General features: G+C 38.7%; 1 protein-coding gene across 1 annotated transcript in view; it reads left to right on the top strand.

The window, feature by feature from the left end:
* Positions 1-10,105: 10,105 nt before the first annotated feature.
* LOC131694294 (transmembrane emp24 domain-containing protein 7) overlaps positions 10,106-19,744 on the top strand; it is a 110,395-nt gene continuing 100,756 nt past the window's right edge. The window contains exon 1 of the mRNA XM_058982949.1: positions 10,106-10,488. Coding sequence (XP_058838932.1) covers positions 10,321-10,488 — 168 coding nt within the window. The 5' untranslated portion in view covers positions 10,106-10,320. The remainder of the gene's footprint in view (positions 10,489-19,744) is intronic.

Here is a 19,744-nt window from a genome sequence, read left to right as displayed (position 1 = left end):
GCGAAAATGCTGGCAACGAATTCGCTCAAATGCAACAACCGTTTCTGACAGAAGCGGTTAAACCAACCGATGCTGCTCACTTTTATCCAGAATTCAGTCAGAAATGTACGGCCAAGATCTCTGCACGCTTCCTGCCACATCTTTGTCAGATGTTTTGCTCGATTCGTGCTAAATTCTACCAGGTAGGAATTGCCAGGATCTTTGCACAGTTTATGTCCGAGTTATCCCACTGAGACGTCCAAAAATTTGTTTCAAAATCGTTCAACACGGGTCCAACGATGGACGTTCGTTGAACGGTTATTTGGACGTTGTCCAAATTGGTCCAACGAACGTCCGTCATTGGACGATTTTGAAACCAACCGTTCTTAGAGGGATGTCAGGGTTTTGCTCGGTTCTTGTAAAAACTTGCCAGAAAACGCGAGCGAAACCGAGTTCGCCCTAGCTCAACTAACCCGACAGGATACGCGCAGAAATCTGACAACGCTGCCAAACCAAGACTTACAGAAATCTAGCAGAGCGGTCTCTGCCAGAAAATTTGCTCACTGGGCAGTGACACAAGCGATTCTACACTCTCATTCAAAACTACTCAAAATTTGAGTTTCCACTACTCAATTTCACTAACCGGTGCAAACTGTAAAAAATGAGTATCGATTTGAGTAGAATTGACTGAACTCTGGAGTAACCATGAAATTATCAACTATTTGAGTGAAAAAAAACTTACTGGTGTACGAAGTGGAACAGCCCGCACACAAAAAATTGAAAATAGTTTCAAATGTTGATTCAACAGAAAAAAAAAATCAACGAGGAGACATTCGGAAAACTAAAAGGTAAGTTTTCGCAAGTGTGGTTTCTTTTTTAAAATAACATACCTTCTTATTTTGCATATCCAGTAGCACGAGATCCTATTTACAGGAAAAAGGAGAAAGGACCTCGGAATAAATTTATAAGCATCGTATTAACAACTAGAGATACAGGTAAGTGGAATTTTATATACAGATTAATGCGTTTGTTAGTATTATTAAAAATACAGATCGGTTAAATTTCAAATTTTGTCTTTGCGTAAAAAGTACTCAAAATTGACATTTTGTACCCGAACTCAAAACTGAGTAAGTGAGGAAAACTCAATTTTTGACCATGTGCACTTTTTATGGAATTGAGTGCTGGTCACTCACTTTTGAGTTATTTTCAATGAGCGTGTGGGAGCTGGAATACGAACTGTAACCAGCCAGAATTCCGGTTCATTTCCGGCTGAACTTTACATGGGGATGCACTGCCTAAACGTAAACGTCAAATGCTCGTACGAGGCAGAGATGCCAGATTTGCAGACATGTCTGCAAATTCGCTGACTTATGTGGTTTTTGTTTGAGGCTAAATTGAGTCAGTTCCTAACCCCAACTGCTGTCAAAATGTATGAACTGACAGCGGTTGGGTTTAGAACCTGACTCAGTTTCAGGTTCAACCGAAATCGCCATTAATTTCAGCTCCGGATTTTTTCGATGACGCAGTTTTGCAGTTTTTTTAAGTTGGTTGCACATATTTACAGTTTTTTTTAGTTTGGTTGCAGATATTTACAGATTTTTTAAAATAAAGGCTTTTGGTTACACTAGTTTCAAATTACACACGGTTAAATAAAACAACCTGCAGAATAAATTCTTTTAACTTTCTTTTGAGTTGTGCGTCGCTTTCGCACTTATTAGTGTTGTCAAAAACAGAACGAGAGATTCGACTCAGTCGAGGTCTTCCGTGGAGGAAAGTACTTTTGAGTTGTTTGGGGTATACTTAAAATTAGGTAAACTCAACTTAAATTTGAGTATAAAAAAATCTATCAATGAGTTGTAATTTTTGCCGTGGTTAAATGGAAACTACCTTCAACACGGTTTACCTATTTTTAAGTTCCCCCACGATACCACGAGAGTGAATCAAAGGAACTCAATTTTAGGTAGTTTTTCGTTTCCGTGCAGCTTTAACTTATGTGGTTTTTGTTTGAGGCGAAACTGAGTCAGTTCCTAACCCCAACTGCTGTTAAAATGTATGAACTGACAGCGGTTGGGGTTAGAACCTGACTCATGTGGTTTTTGTTTGAGGCGAAACTGAGTCAGTTCCTAACCCCAACTGCTGTCAAAACGTATGAACTGACAGCGGTTGGGGTTAGAACCTGACTCAGTGTCAGGTTCAAGCGAAATCGCCATGAGTTTCAGGTTCAAGCGAAATCGCCATAGAAAAACTCTAGAAAGAGAACTGCGGAGACTCAATTCTGGATCGATTGGATTCGGGTTTAGTTGTCAAAAAACGAATCCAATCGAACATTGCCCATCCTTATAACATTGGACGTGTTGCCATACAATGCCGTGGCATACGTTGCCAGAAATGCTGTTTTTTTCTCTGAAGTTCTCTTTCTACTTTAACCCATTCATGCCCTATAAACACTCATAGTAATAGACTCGCGGATGTAAAAACCGCAAAACTGGCAACTAGAAAAACAAGCATGTTAAACTGGCATCACCCAAAAATGTGCATGCTCGAACGTGCTCGACTGTATTCGATCATCTGTTTTTATTAAAATAATTTTTCAAGTGGCTCAATATATGAATCAAAAGAGCAGTTATATGTTTGATACTGAGCAACAAGAAATTGAGAAAAGAAAGAAAAAAAAAATCCAATTTCTTCAGAAACACAAATTTGATGAAAAAGAGCATAAGTAAAATACTTTTCGTGTAGTTATATTGAACAAAATAAATATCTTTCTAAATAACATTGTGAAATACTAATACGAACACGAAAAATGAAGCCTACTGTGAATAACAAAATATATATTTTTGCCTTTCTCATATAAAGAAAGGCTATGCAATCACTGTAAAAATCGACTTTTTAACCGAGGCCCGGAGGGCCGAGTGTCATACACCATTCGATTCAGTTCGTCGAGATCGGCAAATGTCTGTGTGTGTTTATGTGTGTGTCATTTAAACTCACACAATTTTCTCAGAGATGGCTGAACCGATTTTCGCAAACTTAGTTTCATCTGAAAGGTATAACGCTCCCATAAGCTGCTATTGAATTTTTAGTTGATCCGACTTCCGGTTCCGGAGTTACGGGTTGAAGAGTGCGGTCACACAGCAAATTCCCATATAAACTGGTACCACCATGTTGTTCAAATGATGTAAAACATATTAAAATTGATGTAACATTACTCTAGTTTACGGGTCTGGATCACTAATGATCAATCAAAGCAGCTTTGACCACATTGGCCACCTATGACGGTTCATGACGCCCCCGGGGAACCCGCCAAGTTCCTAAGCTAATATCACACCCATTCCACAACGAATTCTCTACCGATTTTTACAAACTTGATTTCAAATGAAAGATACAGTAATGCCATTGACTGCTGCTGAATTTCATTCGGTTCTGACTCTTGCTTCCGGAGTTACAGGGGTGTTAGTAAGGATACACTGGAATTTCCCATATAAATCGGTACAATCGTAATACCTCAGAGGCTAAAAACTATTGAAATGGTCACCAAATTACTTGTAATCGCAGATCTAGATCACTGATTGTCAATCAAACATTCTTTGAATATATTGTCCACTATCGACGATTCCGGAAGTCCGGAATTCCGGACATATTCCACAATTAAAGTCACATCGGTTCATCGGGGATGACTGAACCGATTTTCTCAAACCAAGTCTCAAATAGAAGGCAAAATATGCAGTTGAGTATTGCGTCGCCGCCCCTCCCCCCCCCCCCCGCCTTGCCCTTACACCTCCCTCCTTCATCACTCCCCTCCTCTTGGACAACCCTCACGCCCGCATTTCCTTCATCCACCTTGTATACCGCAATAAGATGAAGGATTTCTGACGCATCCTCCATTCCCAATCTACTAACCCCCCATTCCCTACACTTTCAAACCCATTCCACCAACCTTTCCAAATTATAATCACATGAAGATAACATTGAACTCATGCTTATTAAGCTAATTAAATATTATTCTTTTGCCTTTCTCATATAGAAAGGTTATGCAATTGCTCCAAAAACCGACTTTCTAACCGAGGCCCCGAGGGCCGAGTCTAATGTAACATTCGACTCAGTTCGTCGAGATCGCAAAATATCTGTGTGTATGCATGTGTGTATGTATGTATGTATGTATGTATGTATGTATGTATGTATGTATGTATGTGTGTGTATGTGCGGATTTGTTAACAAAATGTCCACATCGGTTACTTGGAGATGGCTGCACCGATTTTTACAAACTAAGATTCAAATGAAAGGTATAATATTCCCATAGGTTGCTATTGAATTTCATTTTCAACCGACATCTTGTTCCGGATTACGAGTTGAAGAGTATGGTTACAAAACAAAATTTGTTGATTTGTCCACATCGGTTTCTAGGAATTTTCTGATCCGATTTTGACAAACTTGATTTTAAATGAAAGGTCCATCAGCTGCTGTTGAATTTTGTGTGGATCCGAGTTCTGGTTCCTGAATTACAGGGTGATACGTACGATCACGCAGTAAATCCCGATTCTAACGAATTTTGCGATGAATGTAAAAAGGTGATTTTTTTTCCAAAATGTAAATACAACTGTTGAATTTGTAGATTTAGGTCCCCAACAGTCATTCAAAGTCTCTTTGGCCACACTGGCCACCATCGACGGATACGGAAGCATCCAAATTCAGGATAACGGTTATATTGGTTTCTCGAAAATGGCTAGAACGATTTGATCAACTTAGTCTCAAATGAAAGGTGTTGCGTCCCCGGAAACTGATATTAAATTCCATCTCCATCCGACTTCCGGCTCCGGAGTTACGGGTTGTGGAGTGCGATCACATAGAAAACTCCGATTCAAACCGATACCGCGATGAATGCAAATACGTGCTCTTATATATACTTACCAAGTGTAATAAGAATGAAAGACATTTTTATAATGTTATATTGTACGAACCAACTATTAAATCATAGTTTGGAGAAATGAGAAAGGCACAATTGCACCTCTAGGTGGATTAAAACAAGTTTTTTTTAAATAAAATCGCAATACTTGTTCTGCTTGTTTGCATTGAATGACGTCATGCTCGTTTGGCTCCGAATTTTGACAGTTCGTTTGGCGCGATAAAAGTACCTTCGCTGGTCTATTACTATGAGTGTCTATATTCATGCCCATGTTGTTTGTGGACAACAACGTTTTTAAACAGCTATAACTTTTGTTTGAATCAAGATTTTCTCACAAAAACAAGTAAGGCTAATAAATGTGACTATTAGCTTTCATTTTGAGTATTAACAGTTACAAGGATCAGCTCTAGAACTGAAATTATTGCAATTAGTATGATTGAACTCCGATGGAGCAGTGCTGCCAGGGACCGTTTACGTTGACGACGGAAAATGAATTTTTCATATAACTTCGTTATGTTGCAATATTAGTGAAAACTAATAAAACTTATCAATTTAGACTATTTTTGGCTACGTTTTCCACGCAGTCGGACTATTGTAAATATTCTAGGAGAATTGTAGTGAGCATTGGAAGGTGAAAATTGAGCAGCTTCTATAGGGTTACCAACCGTCCTTTTTTTAAAGGACATGTCCTTATTTTCGAGGTTTTTGGAAAGCGTCCTTATTTTACTTCAAATGTCCTTAATTTTAGTCTCAAACCTTGGCATATACAGGGTGGTTCAACATGAAGTTTTTTAACAGGGCATTTTCTAGTTGTTAACGGGTACTAAATGCAAACTGTCATGCTATTATAGTTTAGTATTGTTTGCCATTTCATAATGGAACGACTTACACTGGCTCACCATCTCCAAATTATTCAACTATCAGCGTTTAGTGTTTAGTGCACTCCGACCATAAGGTCGACATAATCGTCCAAATTACTCAACTATTCGCCATACAATAAAAAGTAAGAGTTGTAGCTTTCGTTATTGGATGATTAGCGAACAAATCGACCACATCCAGCACGCAGTGAAGAAAACATAGCGGCGGTGACATCCCCAATCATTGGAAACCAATATTACTCGAGTAATTAGCCAGATACCACTTGAAATAGTTGAATTTGTCATCAAAAATTGGACCCGTCGAATGGACTACCTGAAACGCCAACATGGTCAACATTTAAAAGAAATTGTTTTCAAACAATAAATGGCAAAAAATGTTCTTTCGATTGACAAATAAACAATTCGCGATTTACTCCATTTTTCAATTTTTTTGCTAGATTAAAAAACGTCATGATGAATCACCCTGTATTAAATTATTCAGATCAACTTTATTCAAAGAGAATCAATTTCAATTCCTTCCAGCGATTTTTTTTGTTAATGCATATTCTCTGCGACTCATGGCAGCCAAAATTTGTTTTACTCAGAAATAACCACAATTTGTTGGATAGCTCAATATGAGGTTTGGCCAAAGTGGTATCTTCGTTCGGTATTGGCACTACACCTAGGGGCAGATCACTCTAAGAATGTATAACAAATTTGCATCAAATTGAAAAAAAATGCATTCAATTTCCTGTTTTGCATCAGCTTTGCACTGCCTCGCAAAAAAGTTTGTTTAACAAACGTCCTACGCTGATCCACTTTGTTCAACGTTTTGTCAGAGACTAATAGAGACTACCAACTGACGAAGAAACACTCGAAATTCCGAGGTACACTGTGTACTAGATCTTAAAAAGTAGTAGAAGTACCACGGTCCCTTCAGTTTTGCCAACCTTAACAAACCAATCTAGTGATCCCCTTTGCATTGGGCTTGTAAAGTTGGTAGCAGGTATTATTTATTGACCGTTGCTAGGATCGTCGCTGCATCTGTTGTTTATATACAAAAATGTCTTCGTTTTTCATCTATGCAACGACACTTTCTAGCTTTTCAACCACAGGCCAGTTTGTTATCGTTCGGGGATTTATCGTTCGGGGGGACTAAACGCAGTTCGTATGCATTTAAATTGCTGAAACTATAAGTGCGATTGTGCCCAAGAGGTTTTTAACAACATAAAGTTCGCAAATACGTGTACCATAGCGTCCGAGGCATTTCGATGCACGAAAGATGCACCATAAATGCCCAGACAGTTTAGCGTCGTAAGATTTCGCACAACTTCGTTTTTGGATCTTATTTCTTTTAATGTTTCAGCCACTGTGTTGTTTTCTCTCCAGGGTGTAATGCCAAGCCACTGTTGTTTGAAAACTATGAAACCTTTGCATGTTTTGCATATTGTTTTAAAATATTTTGAAAAACAAAAATTGTTCGGAATTCATCAACCTTTACTTAGGGATAGTTTTGGAAAAGTTAACTGTGGGGCGGGCGACTCGTAATTGGAAACCGTTAGATTCATAAAAAGCTCTGTTAGTTCCATAAAAAGCAGCTCTACAATTAATTTTTTCACTGCTTCGTAAACAACAGATAACCTAGCAGGAACAATAAAAACACGTATACGTAAATGTGAATGTAAAATCAAACATCAAAAATATCTGGTTCGCATTTACTATGAATATGGAGAAACATTTAGAATGTATGTGCGGAGTATTTTACGGAATTTAATTCCGGTTAAGTGCAGCTTGCACTTGAAATTTATCATGATAATTATTTCAGTGTAGCAAAGAAAAGCAAAGCATCCTCGATGACCCAGTAAAGTTCAGCCGGAAATGAACTGGAATTCTGGCTGGTTCCAGTTCGTACACGGGCTCCAGTGACACAACCGATTCTAGTTAGAATCGGTTGTTGCACTGGAGCCGGAATACGAACTGGAACCAGCCAGAATTCCAGTTCATTTCCGGCTGAACTTTACTGGGGATCAACACGCTCATTCATAGCAACTCAAATTTGAGTGGCTGGCCACTCTATTTCATAAAAACTGCACGTAGTCAAAAAATGAGTTTGTCTCATTTACTCAGTTTTGAGTTTGGGATGCAAATGTCAAATTTGAGTACATTTTACTCAAAAATCAAATGTGAAAAATAATCATTTAGTATTTTTCTTATTATTACAAAGAATGATATCGATACTTCAATTCTTGAGCATTTTTTCAAAACGTCATATCTGCAATGAGTTACTCTCTTTGTTTACTTTCTCTTCTGTTAATAATTCGGTCACTTTAACATTTATCCCTCAGCTCTTTGCATAATATGCTAGTTAAAACCACCGTCTTTCGATCTGTACTGTAAAATAAGTGAAAAGTGTTATAGTGACGCCGTAAAAATCGAAAGGGAAAGTATAAACAGAGAGTAACTCATTGCAGATATGACGTTTTGAAAAAACGCTCAAGAATTATCACTTACCTGTACCTCCAGGCGCTAGCGATGTCCGGAAATATAATCCGACGACGATTTGGACATCTCTTTCATGCCAATCGGCACTTCGTAGTAATGGCTTAAACTATTAAAACAAGAAAGAAATTTAGATTTGAATAAAAACAAAACTCAGAGAAACCTACCTTTTAGTTTCCTGAATGTTCCGCGTATACTCTACAGCTACTAGTTCCGAGGCATGATCTTTTATAATGGTTTTAATCGGCGTTAAACTCCACGCTCTTTTACTTCAGAATAACTATTTTTTTCACCCGAAGCTTTAAAAATTTAATGGTTACTCACCAGTTGAGTTAATTCTACTCAAACTGAAACTCATTTTTTGACAGACTGCCTCTATTTTTGAAATTGAGTGATCTGAACTAAAATTTTGAGTAGTTTTGAATGAGCGTGAACGCGTTTTCTGTTTGACATTTCGAGGGACCGTCTAGTACTACCTGAGTTAGTACCTCTTGAGCCACGGAAAACTCGCGAGTCCGCCGTCTCAATTAGTCTCTGGTTTTGTTAAATGTAGGGCTAGTTTTTCTGTACACGGAAACGAAAAACTACATAAAATTGAGTTCCTTTGACTCAATCTCGTGGTATCGTGGGGGAACTTAAAATTAGGTAAACCGTGTTGAAGGTAGTTTCCATTTAACCACGGCAAAAATTACAACTCATTGATAGGTTTTTTATACTCAAATTTAAGTTGAATTTACCTAATTTTGAGTTCACCCCAAACAACTCAAAAGTACCTTCCTCCACGGAAGACCTCGACTGAGTCGAATCTCTCTTTTTGTTTTTGACAACACTAATAAGTGCGAAAGCGACGCACAACTCAAAAGTAAGTTAAAAGAACTTATTCTGCAGGTTGTTTGATTTAACCGTGTAGGGTTTTGACGTCTTACACGCAACGCAAACAATATTGCAAGCAACGCAAAAACATTGCACGCAACGCAAAATACATTATGAATTTTTATTTTGATGGAAATAAATGCATTTAATTTCGCTGATTTTTAAAAATGCATCACAAGTGATCTGTCCCTAGCACTACACCCTTCTAATTTGTCTCGATTGAGATTCAACGTCCCAGTTCAACCGCTGGAAAATTAGCCACAATTCCTACAGTTTTTTTCAGAACTCTGGCTCAAGTGACATAACTGGCATAACATTGGGCAGGGATGTCCTTAATTTTCTCTCAGTCCATTTGGTAACCCTAGCTTCTAGCACTGCAAGTAAAGCACCTCCCTAATAAAAAAGAATTATACACGAACATTAACCCATATAGTGCAACGATTCCACATATTGTTTGAATGACACCCTGAACAGGTCGTTAGGCTCTTATATCATACGATGTTTATTAGGGCTACCTCTATGAAGAAAGGTTTTTCGAGTTTCTTGACCCCACCGTTTTCATGGAAAAATAGTTTTGTAACCCTACATGCACTAGAAAAAGTTGGGCATGAAAGGGTTAACCGTTTTAGGCCTTTTGGTACAGTCGAGATTCGCTGGTTGGACACTTTAACTGGACCGGTTTTTTGGTTGGACCTCCGTTAGTTGGACCATTGTCCAACTAAAAAGCATCTGAATGTCAAAATCTCGTGTCAAATTTACTTTGACAATCAATCTGACAATATTTAGAGATATGAACAAATGCATTTACACTGCCAACATCTCCTTTGGAGAGTTTTTGACATTATTTTGTCAGTCGGTCCAACTAGCGAATCAAATTCGTTAGTTGGACAAGGCTGTGGCCCAACCAGCGAATCACGACTGTACTTCCCAGACTTTGAAAATTATTATTTGCAGACATTTGAAAAAAGTATCTGGCATCTCTGGTACGCAGGCATTCACAAAAAATGTCAAACCAATCTGAAGTATAAAGTGTAGAAGACTCGATAATGTGTTTATTTTGCTTAAGAATTAGTGCTTAAAGTCGTGATAAATTAAGGTTTTAAGCCTGATTTGGCCACACCAGCTTTTCTTAAACTGAGTTGGAGCAAACATCCCAAAATCTAAAGGCAAATTTAAGTTTACGGTAAAAAATCGATTGTTAAAACGGAGATGGGCTCTCAGCGAAAGTTAATGGCTAGCGGATATTTCCTGCTTGTTTTTCTTGGACACTCGATCATTGTCCACAGTGTAGAATTAACTTTTGAACTTCCTGACAATGCCCGTGAATGCTTCTACGAAGAAATCAAGAAAAATCAAACAGCAACATTAGAATTTCAGGTGATTAACTTGAATTATATAGTATAAAAAAGAGTAGATTACGTGTCACTTATGTCGTTTCTGCTTAAGGTTAAGGTGTAACTGTAGTCAAAATATATAAACTGCAACCTGACTCATGGGGTTTTCGATTGATTGACACCGGTGTAGTGGAGTGCACTAAAACTGCACCGTTTTTGCACTTTCTAGCAGAAGTGCAGAAAACTGGGTATGTTCCATTGACACTTCGGTAATTGTCTAGTTTAGAGACTTTATGTTTAGAGGTCAATTTTTAATGCGGTTTTTTGCTAAAATGGTGTATTTTAACCTCAATAAACCGAATCCGAGAGCGGAAATGTAAAATTTATTACCAAAGTTTGATAAATTGAAAAAATAAGTTGTGCTTAATAACGCTCATAACAATGACATGCTGCAATAGCAAGTAAGCTTATGGAGCGGAGCTGGTGTGATGCGGCTTTGCCGCATAGTCGAGGCCAAGGATCCGAAGCGGCGCAAAGCCGCTGAGGATCCGCCGGACGAGACGATGACTAACTCCGGCGGATTAGTAAGCAAACCTGTGATCCCTTCGTTTGCCCGGTTTACTCAAACATAGGGGCTATAGATAGTTTAAAGCCGACTGAGCGGTAGCGAAGTCGGACAGTGCGCCAAAAAGCGATGTGGCGTAGCCACATTCGTCAACCATTTTGTTATTTTGTATAAATGTGAGGTTATGTTTAATCATATTTGGTTTAAATCGCGAAAAATGTCGGACGATCCAAGTGCGTGTAGCGGGTGCCAAGTTACTGCAGATAAACTATTTGTAATGGGCAAAGACGAGATAATGAAATTTTTGTACGAACATGGTACATTTGTCTCAAATAACAAAATGGTTGACGAATGTGGCTACGCCACATCGCTTTTTGGCGCACTGTCCGACTTCGCTACCGCTCAGTCGGCTTTAAACTAGCTATAGCCCCTATGTTTGAGTAAACCGGGCAAACGAAGGGATCACAGGTTTGCTTACTATTCCGCTGGAGTTAGTCATCGTCTCGTCCGGCGGATCCTCAGCGGCTTTGCGCCGCTTCGGATCCTTGGCCTCGACTATGCGGCAAAGCCGCATCACACCAGCTCCGCTCCATAAGCTCACATGTTATGGCAGTATATCAGTGTTAAAAACTTATTTTTTCATTTTATCAAACTTTGGTAATAAATTTTACATTTCCGCTCTCGGATTCGGTTTATTGAGGTTAAAATACACCATTTTAGCAAAAAACCGCATTAAAAATGGACCGCTAAACATAAAGTCTCTAAACTAGACAATTACCGACACTTCTGCTAGAAAGTGCAAAACCAGTGCAATCCACTTCACCGGTGTCAATCAATCGAAAATCCCATCAGTTTCGGGGTCATTCCAAAACGAATTTGCTTGATTTACATATGGGATTGTCGATTGATGTGCACCGGTGTAGTGGAGTGCACTGGTTTTGCAATTTCTAGCAGAAGTGTCAATGGAACATACCCATGGGATTTTCGATTGATTGACACCGGTGTAGTGGAGCGCACTGGAACTGCACCATTTTTGCACTTTCAAGCAGAAGTGCAGAAAACTGGGTATGTTCCATTGACACTTCTGCTAGAAAGTGCAAAACCAGTGCACTCCACTACACCGGTGCACATGAATAGAAAATCCTACCAGTTTTCTGGACTTTTGCTAGAAAGTACAAAACTGGTGCAGTCCCAGTGCACTCCACTACACCGGTGTCAACCAATCGAGAATCGCAATAGTGACGTGCAATCGGTGCATTAGCGCGAGTGACGGAGGGATGATAGATCAACTCATGGGATTTTCGATTGATTGACACCGGTGTAGTGGATTGCACTGGTTTTGCACTTTCTAGCAGAAGTGTCAATGGAACATACCCAGTTTTCTGCACTTCTGCTAGAAAGTGCAAAAACGGTGCAGTTTCAGTGCACTCCACTACACCGGTGTCAATCAATCGAAAATCTCATCAGATTTTAATGTAGAATACATTTAAGGTTTCAATATAGGGGTCCCGTTTCAAAATATCGGCTGCGGCGCCGCGTCAGATTTTGAACGTTAATAACTTTTATCATACTTAACAGAATGATTTGATTTTTAGGCCAATTTGTTGCAAATATGTTCCTCTATGCTGTATTAAAATTTGAAGTATGTATAACATGTACTAATAACAAAAAAAATGTGTTTTGAAAAATCTTTCGAAAACGACTCGGAAAAGTGAAAATTTTCAGCCCATCCCGCACAGAGCCGTCGTTATGGTAGACCAACCGAACAATAAAATAATGAAAAGTTTATATATAGGTCCACTACATGTTTGTTCGTATGGTTATTCGCATTGGGTTGCTTGACGAGAGCACTTGGTGGGGGAAAGACGGCATATTCCTTTGGTTAGGCCATTAGAAGCCGGACGGAAAGGAAAGGCTCATGCACGGCACGAGAACGAGCGAGAAAGCGATAGTAGTGCATATTAGCGCGATTATATAAATATCTGTCGGTCGGTTTTTCTCATCATTCGTATTCGTTCAAGCACGCCAGTCCACCAAAGAAAAGCAGTTGGCGATGACGGAAAAAGTGCCCCAGCTACTGGTGACTCATCGCAACCCGATCAGGAACTGTCGCCCTGCAAGAATTTCGCCCCAACTAAAGGGCAACAGAGTAGGTTATCGTTCCAGCGTCTGGGTCGTGAGATTGTGCAGGACTGCAAAGTCGAGCTACGCTTACAAAGCTCAGTCGTAATGATGCCCCGAGAAGCCAACGATGCCTACTTGGTCGGTTTGTTCTAGAATGCAAAATAGTGCTTTCTAGCTCACCGTGTCCGCGGGGAGTGCGCCTGAATTATGCTCCCGCAATAAAACAATAAACGGTTCTTTACAGGACCAATTAATTGTGTTCTAATAAGAGTTAAACTGAAATTTACATTTTATGGTGTATAACAAATAATTTTCAGAAAGCAATATAAGAAATACGATGTGTGGAAAGAAAGAAAGAGAATTTAAATTATCCTCTCTCGCTCGTTTTCGTGCACTGCTTTTCCATTCCTTTCTGCTGCTACTACCATCATAACTAAAACGAATGTGCGTGTTCCCCCACCAGCTCATGACCAGTGTTGCCATTATTTTATTGATCCTCTCTAGTATTGATAAAATATAGAACGTGCAAAGTACACTAGTCGCATGCTTTTATTCGAACTTTTTGGCAGCCTCCGTTGATTAACTGCATAAATCGATTTGTTTGTGCAGCTCCCTGCTAGTAGCAAACTAAATAGCCTTTATCAGCGCTAACAAATAACACGAAAGAATTTAAATTTGTGAAAATCTTTTCCTTCCTTCTTTTCAAATCTGCAACATTCTTTGAAAATATTGTTTGAATGTTGTTATTGAAAAGCTGAACATGCAAGTTTGCTAGCACTGGCCACTAGATTGAAGGCGATGGAAAGACAGAATATTCGTTTTGGTTATGCTAGTATTGGTAGCCAAACGGAAAGGAAAGGCGCAGGAATGGCACGAAAACGAGCGAGAGAGCGATAGTAGTGCTTTCTCGTGTGTTCATATATGAATATTGGTCGTTCGGTTTTTCTCATCATTCGTATTCGTTCAAGCACTAGCAAGCAGCCAGTCCACCGAAGGAAAGCAGTTGGCAATAGCGACGGACGGAAAAAGTGCCCCAGCTACTGGTGACTCATTGGAACTGTCGCCCTGCAAGAATTTCGCCCCAACTAAAGGGCAACAGAGTAGGCTATCGTTCCAGCGTCTGGGTCGTGAGATTGTGCAGGACTGCAAAGTCGAGCTACGCTTACAAAGCTCAGTCGTAATGATGCCCCGAGAAGCCAACGATGCCTACTTGGTCGGTTTGTTCTAGAATGCAAAATAGTGCTTTCTAGCTCACCGTGTCCGCGGGGAGTGCGCCTGAATTATGCTCCCGCAATAAAACAATAAACGGTTCTTTACAGGACCAATTAATTGTGTTCTAATAAGAGTTAAACTGAAATTTACATTTTATGGTGTATAACAAATAATTTTCAGAAAGCAATATAAGAAATACGATGTGTGGAAAGAAAGAAAGAGAATTTAAATTATCCTCTCTCGCTCGTTTTCGTGCACTGCTTTTCCATTCCTTTCTGCTGCTACTACCATCATAACTAAAACGAATGTGCGTGTTCCCCCACCAGCTCATGACCAGTGTTGCCATTATTTTATTGATCCTCTCTAGTATTGATAAAATATAGAACGTGCAAAGTACACTAGTCGCATGCTTTTATTCGAACTTTTTGGCAGCCTCCGTTGATTAACTGCATAAATCGATTTGTTTGTGCAGCTCCCTGCTAGTAGCAAACTAAATAGCCTTTATCAGCGCTAACAAATAACACGAAAGAATTTAAATTTGTGAAAATCTTTTCCTTCCTTCTTTTCAAATCTGCAACATTCTTTGAAAATATTGTTTGAATGTTGTTATTGAAAAGCTGAACATGCAAGTTTGCTAGCACTGGCCACTAGATTGAAGGCGATGGAAAGACAGAATATTCGTTTTGGTTATGCTAGTATTGGTAGCCAAACGGAAAGGAAAGGCGCAGGAATGGCACGAAAACGAGCGAGAGAGCGATAGTAGTGCTTTCTCGTGTGTTCATATATGAATATTGGTCGTTCGGTTTTTCTCATCATTCGTATTCGTTCAAGCACTAGCAAGCAGCCAGTCCACCGAAGGAAAGCAGTTGGCAATAGCGACGGACGGAAAAAGTGCCCCAGCTACTGGTGACTCATTGGAACTGTCGCCCTGCAAGAATTTCGCCCCAACTAAAGGGCAACAGAGTAGGCTATCGTTCCAGCGTCTGGGTCGTGAGATTGTGCAGGACTGCAAAGTCGAGCTACGCTTACAAAGCTCAGTCGTAATGATGCCCCGAGAAGCCAACGATGCCTACTTGGTCGGTTTGTTCTAGAATGCAAAATAGTGCTTTCTAGCTCACCGTGTCCGCGGGGAGTGCGCCTGAATTATGCTCCCGCAATAAAACAATAAACGGTTCTTTACAGGACCAATTAATTGTGTTCTAATAAGAGTTAAACTGAAATTTACATTTTATGGTGTATAACAAATAATTTTCAGAAAGCAATATAAGAAATACGATGTGTGGAAAGAAAGAAAGAGAATTTAAATTATACTCTCGATGCTCCGGTTATGTCACAGACATTACCCACCCATCTTTTTTTTAGTTTAGTAGAGCAAATACGAACTACGATCGCTCTCTCGCTTGCTCGTTTTCGGGCCATGTGCCTTTTCTTTCTTTTCTGCTACTAATACTAGCATAATCAAAACGAATGTGCGTCTTCCCACCATCCATTTACTGAGCAGTGTTGCCAAACGCATTTTCATTTTTTCATCAATAACATTTCAACTATATATTCATAGAATGCTGTAGATTCGAAAAAAAGAAAAATAGTTGGTGATGGAAAAGAATTTCCAATTAGAATTTTTAACCATAATTATAACGAATCATTTGAAAATTTCACATGCAAACGTAATTTCGTTGCATATCATTAGATGTGGATTAACGTCACAAGTGTAGTTACGACACTCCGGTTATGTCGCAGACATTACCCACCCATCTTTTAATGTAGAATATTTAATCTAGAAATCAGAAATTTTCGGAAATTTGTTATCGATATTTAAATATCGGTTTTTGTTTTGCAAATAGAGAAAAAATTCTGATAATTCAGAAATTCAGTGAGTATGGCAATCCTGTCAGCAAACGAAAGCCGCACCAAAAAAGAATGAGAAAATATTTTTCGTTGTGATGCAAAAGGCGGGCCTTCCATCAACTTTGCAAATGTTATAAAAAGAATGAACATCGACTCAGTAGCTATCCATTTTGGACTTGGCTAACGAGTGAGTCGTATCAAATGGCACGATCTCGTTCTTTGAACGCTAAGTATGCGGCAAGTTACCGCAAGCGGAAGAGGCAGGTGCCTCCATCGACCTGTGAAGGAGAGGAAGGAGAGCCGAGTCGCTTTTCGAGGCGAGTAGAGCAGCAGCAGGAAGGAGGACCGAGTCGCCGTGTGGGGCGAGTGGAGATGGATGGACAGACGAGACGAGCGGAGGAGGAAGAAGTGGAAGTGGTGCCAAGTCCGTTGGCACAGACGAGGCGAGCGGAGGAGGAAGAAGTGGATGAACGAACGAGTGTCGAAGTGGTGCCAAGTCCGTTGGCTTCAGGAGCAAGCGCGATTCGTGAAGAACACTCGATTGGATGCATTACTGGTATGTTCTATTTATTTATTGGTTAATAGTACAGACTTTACACACAGACTAGCAAAGTGTCACAAAATTGCAGCCAAACGCACTGTCAAAAAGTGCAGCCAAACGAGCAAGTTTTTCATGTAAAAGTAGGCTTGTATATATTCATGGTTGCTAGTACTGTTTTTGTCTCCGCAAGTCTGTTTGTAATGAGTCTGTAGTTAACAGTTATTTAAGAAAGTTCGTTCAAACACAACGTTACACTCATGTAGTGATACTATTACATTCGCTTGCTACATTTCAATACCAGGCGTTAAGACATTCCTATGACATTGTATATTTATTGGGGATTTAATTGGGTTGGTCATTCGCCATTATCCTATGATATTATCTAAATGTCTTATAAGTGATATCATTTATTCTCGAATTAAAATCAAATGTTTGTGAATCAATTGTTAAACGGTATCATTGCTTCGTTCCCAAAACAGTATATTCTGGTTGCAGTTGAAAATCGAAATAGTGAACTTGCGCCTTTCGATTTTTTTTCCTATTTTCAGCGTGTGGAACTAAAGCGCCCCTGGTGTAAATAATGCACAAGTTGATTCTCTAGCATGTTCACAAGATGCGCTTTAGTTGCCCACTCTGCAAATAGGAAAAAACGAAAGGCGCAAATCAATTTTTCGATTCAACTGCAACTAGAATACAAAACTAGCGCGCAAATTGCGGCACAGAAAAAAATATTGGTGAGAGTAAGAGATTTCATGAGAAACCGGCCGACTGCAAAATATGACCAACTTTGCAGTTTTGTTCGGTTTATGAATCTTCATGATTTTTTCTGGCAATTGCATTATTTTGATACAAGAGCAAATATTCAAAAGGGCGTAAACGTTTATAGGTACACTAATTTCCAAAATTTTTTGGTCGATTATTCTATTTTATACAGCAAAACTATCTGAGAATGAGTTACAGGGAAGGAATATTTCTATACGAAAAAATATGTACTGAAAAAAATGTGTCATTTCACAAAACAATGTATATTCAAAATTTAAATGCAAAAAACCCATTTTTTTAAATTTTCATATTTTGTTCAACAAACTTTTAAGGAGAAAAGAAACATTTTGAATGAGTATGCATGATGGAGAACTAATCAGTAAAAAGTTTTTCTAACAATATATTTATACATGCTTTTAAATTTCATACATTTCATAATTTTATACAGAATATATTTCTAGGTATTTTAAATCAAAATGCATTTAAGGTTGGAGAAAGAATAGGCAAAATTCGAAAACGAAAACAGCAGTTTTTTCCACACCGAGAGTTAGATTTTCATAAAAATCAATCAGCAGTACTGTAACAACATTTTTCATAAGCTGATTGATTTTTATAGAGATCTAACACTCGGTGTGGAAAAAAATTGCTTTTTCATTTTCGATTTTGGCGATTCTCTCTCCAACATTAACAAAAATAATGGCATAGTTTTCGAGATATTTGAAATTTTGTTCTAACAAAAATAATTCGTGTAATTATGCCCTTTTAAAAAGTTATTCGCGTTACCCCATCATAAAATGTCAACCATCTAACGTTTATCGTTTTAAAGGCGTAAAAGAAATATTTTCAGTGTATTTGGATCATGAAGAAACTTTCAATAAAGATTTCCTAACAACTTTTGGCAATTTTTTGTAATTCATACTACAGTGAAGACCTGATTTTATCAGCATCCGATTTTATCAGTTTCCGTTTTTGTCTACCCCCGATTTTATCACGAATCAAGTTGATTTCGAGTAAATCCTTTCTTTAGAATGTTTTTCTTATCATAGAGATCCGAAATATGTAAAAATGAAAATTTCAATTTTTTTTTAAATTTTGCGCTGTCAGACCCCCAATCCAGTTAAAACTTAATTGCGAAATACAATATAGTGTGTGTAGTATGCGAAGCTACCGGGGATTTCTAAAAAAGTAGAACATGTGCGTTTGTTTGATCGTTGAAATTCATCTCTGTACGTTTATGGGAAATATTTTAATTTATATTATCTACTTAAAAATGTTAGTTCCAACTATTGATTGTTATTATTATTTAATTATAGATATGGTGCGTATCTATGAAAGGGCTAGCAAAGAACTAAAACGGCGATTTACTGATAACGATTTTGGTGTTGCGTGTAGCGTTTGCGACCGTTTATGGTTCGAAAGTGATTTAAAAACGATCAGCAGTGTAGAGGAAAATGTACTCAGAATGGGATCTTTTGAATCTGCGGAGGGGTTCAGGGTTTGTCAGACATGTCGTAGCAGTTTGAAGCGTGGCATAGTGCCAAAGCTGGCTACAACGAATGGATTTGTATATCCAGTTCGTCCTGCGGGTTTACCTCCTCTCGATCCCATTAGTGAAAGATTGATTTCTCCACGATTACCTTTTATGCAAATCCGACGTTTACGTCATGCTGCAGGTAGTCATTCAATAATGGGCCAGATTATTAATGTACCAGTGGATGTACCTGATATGATTCGCGTACTCCCAAGAAACATTGATGACGATTATGCGTTCAATGTTAGTATAAAGAAGCATTTAATTCACAAATCTTCTTATTTAAATGGGTTTATAAAGAAGAATACAGTGAATAAGTGGCTCGAGTATCTTGTTGATACTCCGTTATACCGTAGATATGGCATAGTTATCAATCAAGATCAGTTGAATGGGCTTGATCAACCATCGTCAGCACTTTCTGGAGCTAACGAGTTGGAAACCATCGATACTTCGAGCGACTATGAGTTATTGATTGGGCAACAACAAACGCTTCTTTGGAATGAGGACAAGTGTTTGGAGATTGCACCCGGCCAGAACAGAGTACCTTTGTCATTAATTTTTGATGAATTTGGGGAGGAACTTTCTTTTCCTGATATTTATTTTGGACATCCACGTTCCTTTAAAGCTGATGTTCATGTAACCGCCTTTATGATGGCTACAAGTGAACTTAGACGTCGCGATAGACGAGGTGCAAAACCACAACATTTACTTTATAT

Source organism: Topomyia yanbarensis, chromosome 1 (assembly GCF_030247195.1).
Source record: "Topomyia yanbarensis strain Yona2022 chromosome 1, ASM3024719v1, whole genome shotgun sequence".
NCBI lineage: Eukaryota > Metazoa > Arthropoda > Insecta > Diptera > Culicidae > Topomyia > Topomyia yanbarensis.
Note: the sequence above shows the minus strand (reverse complement) of the source record. Positions and strands in the feature narration are given on the sequence as shown.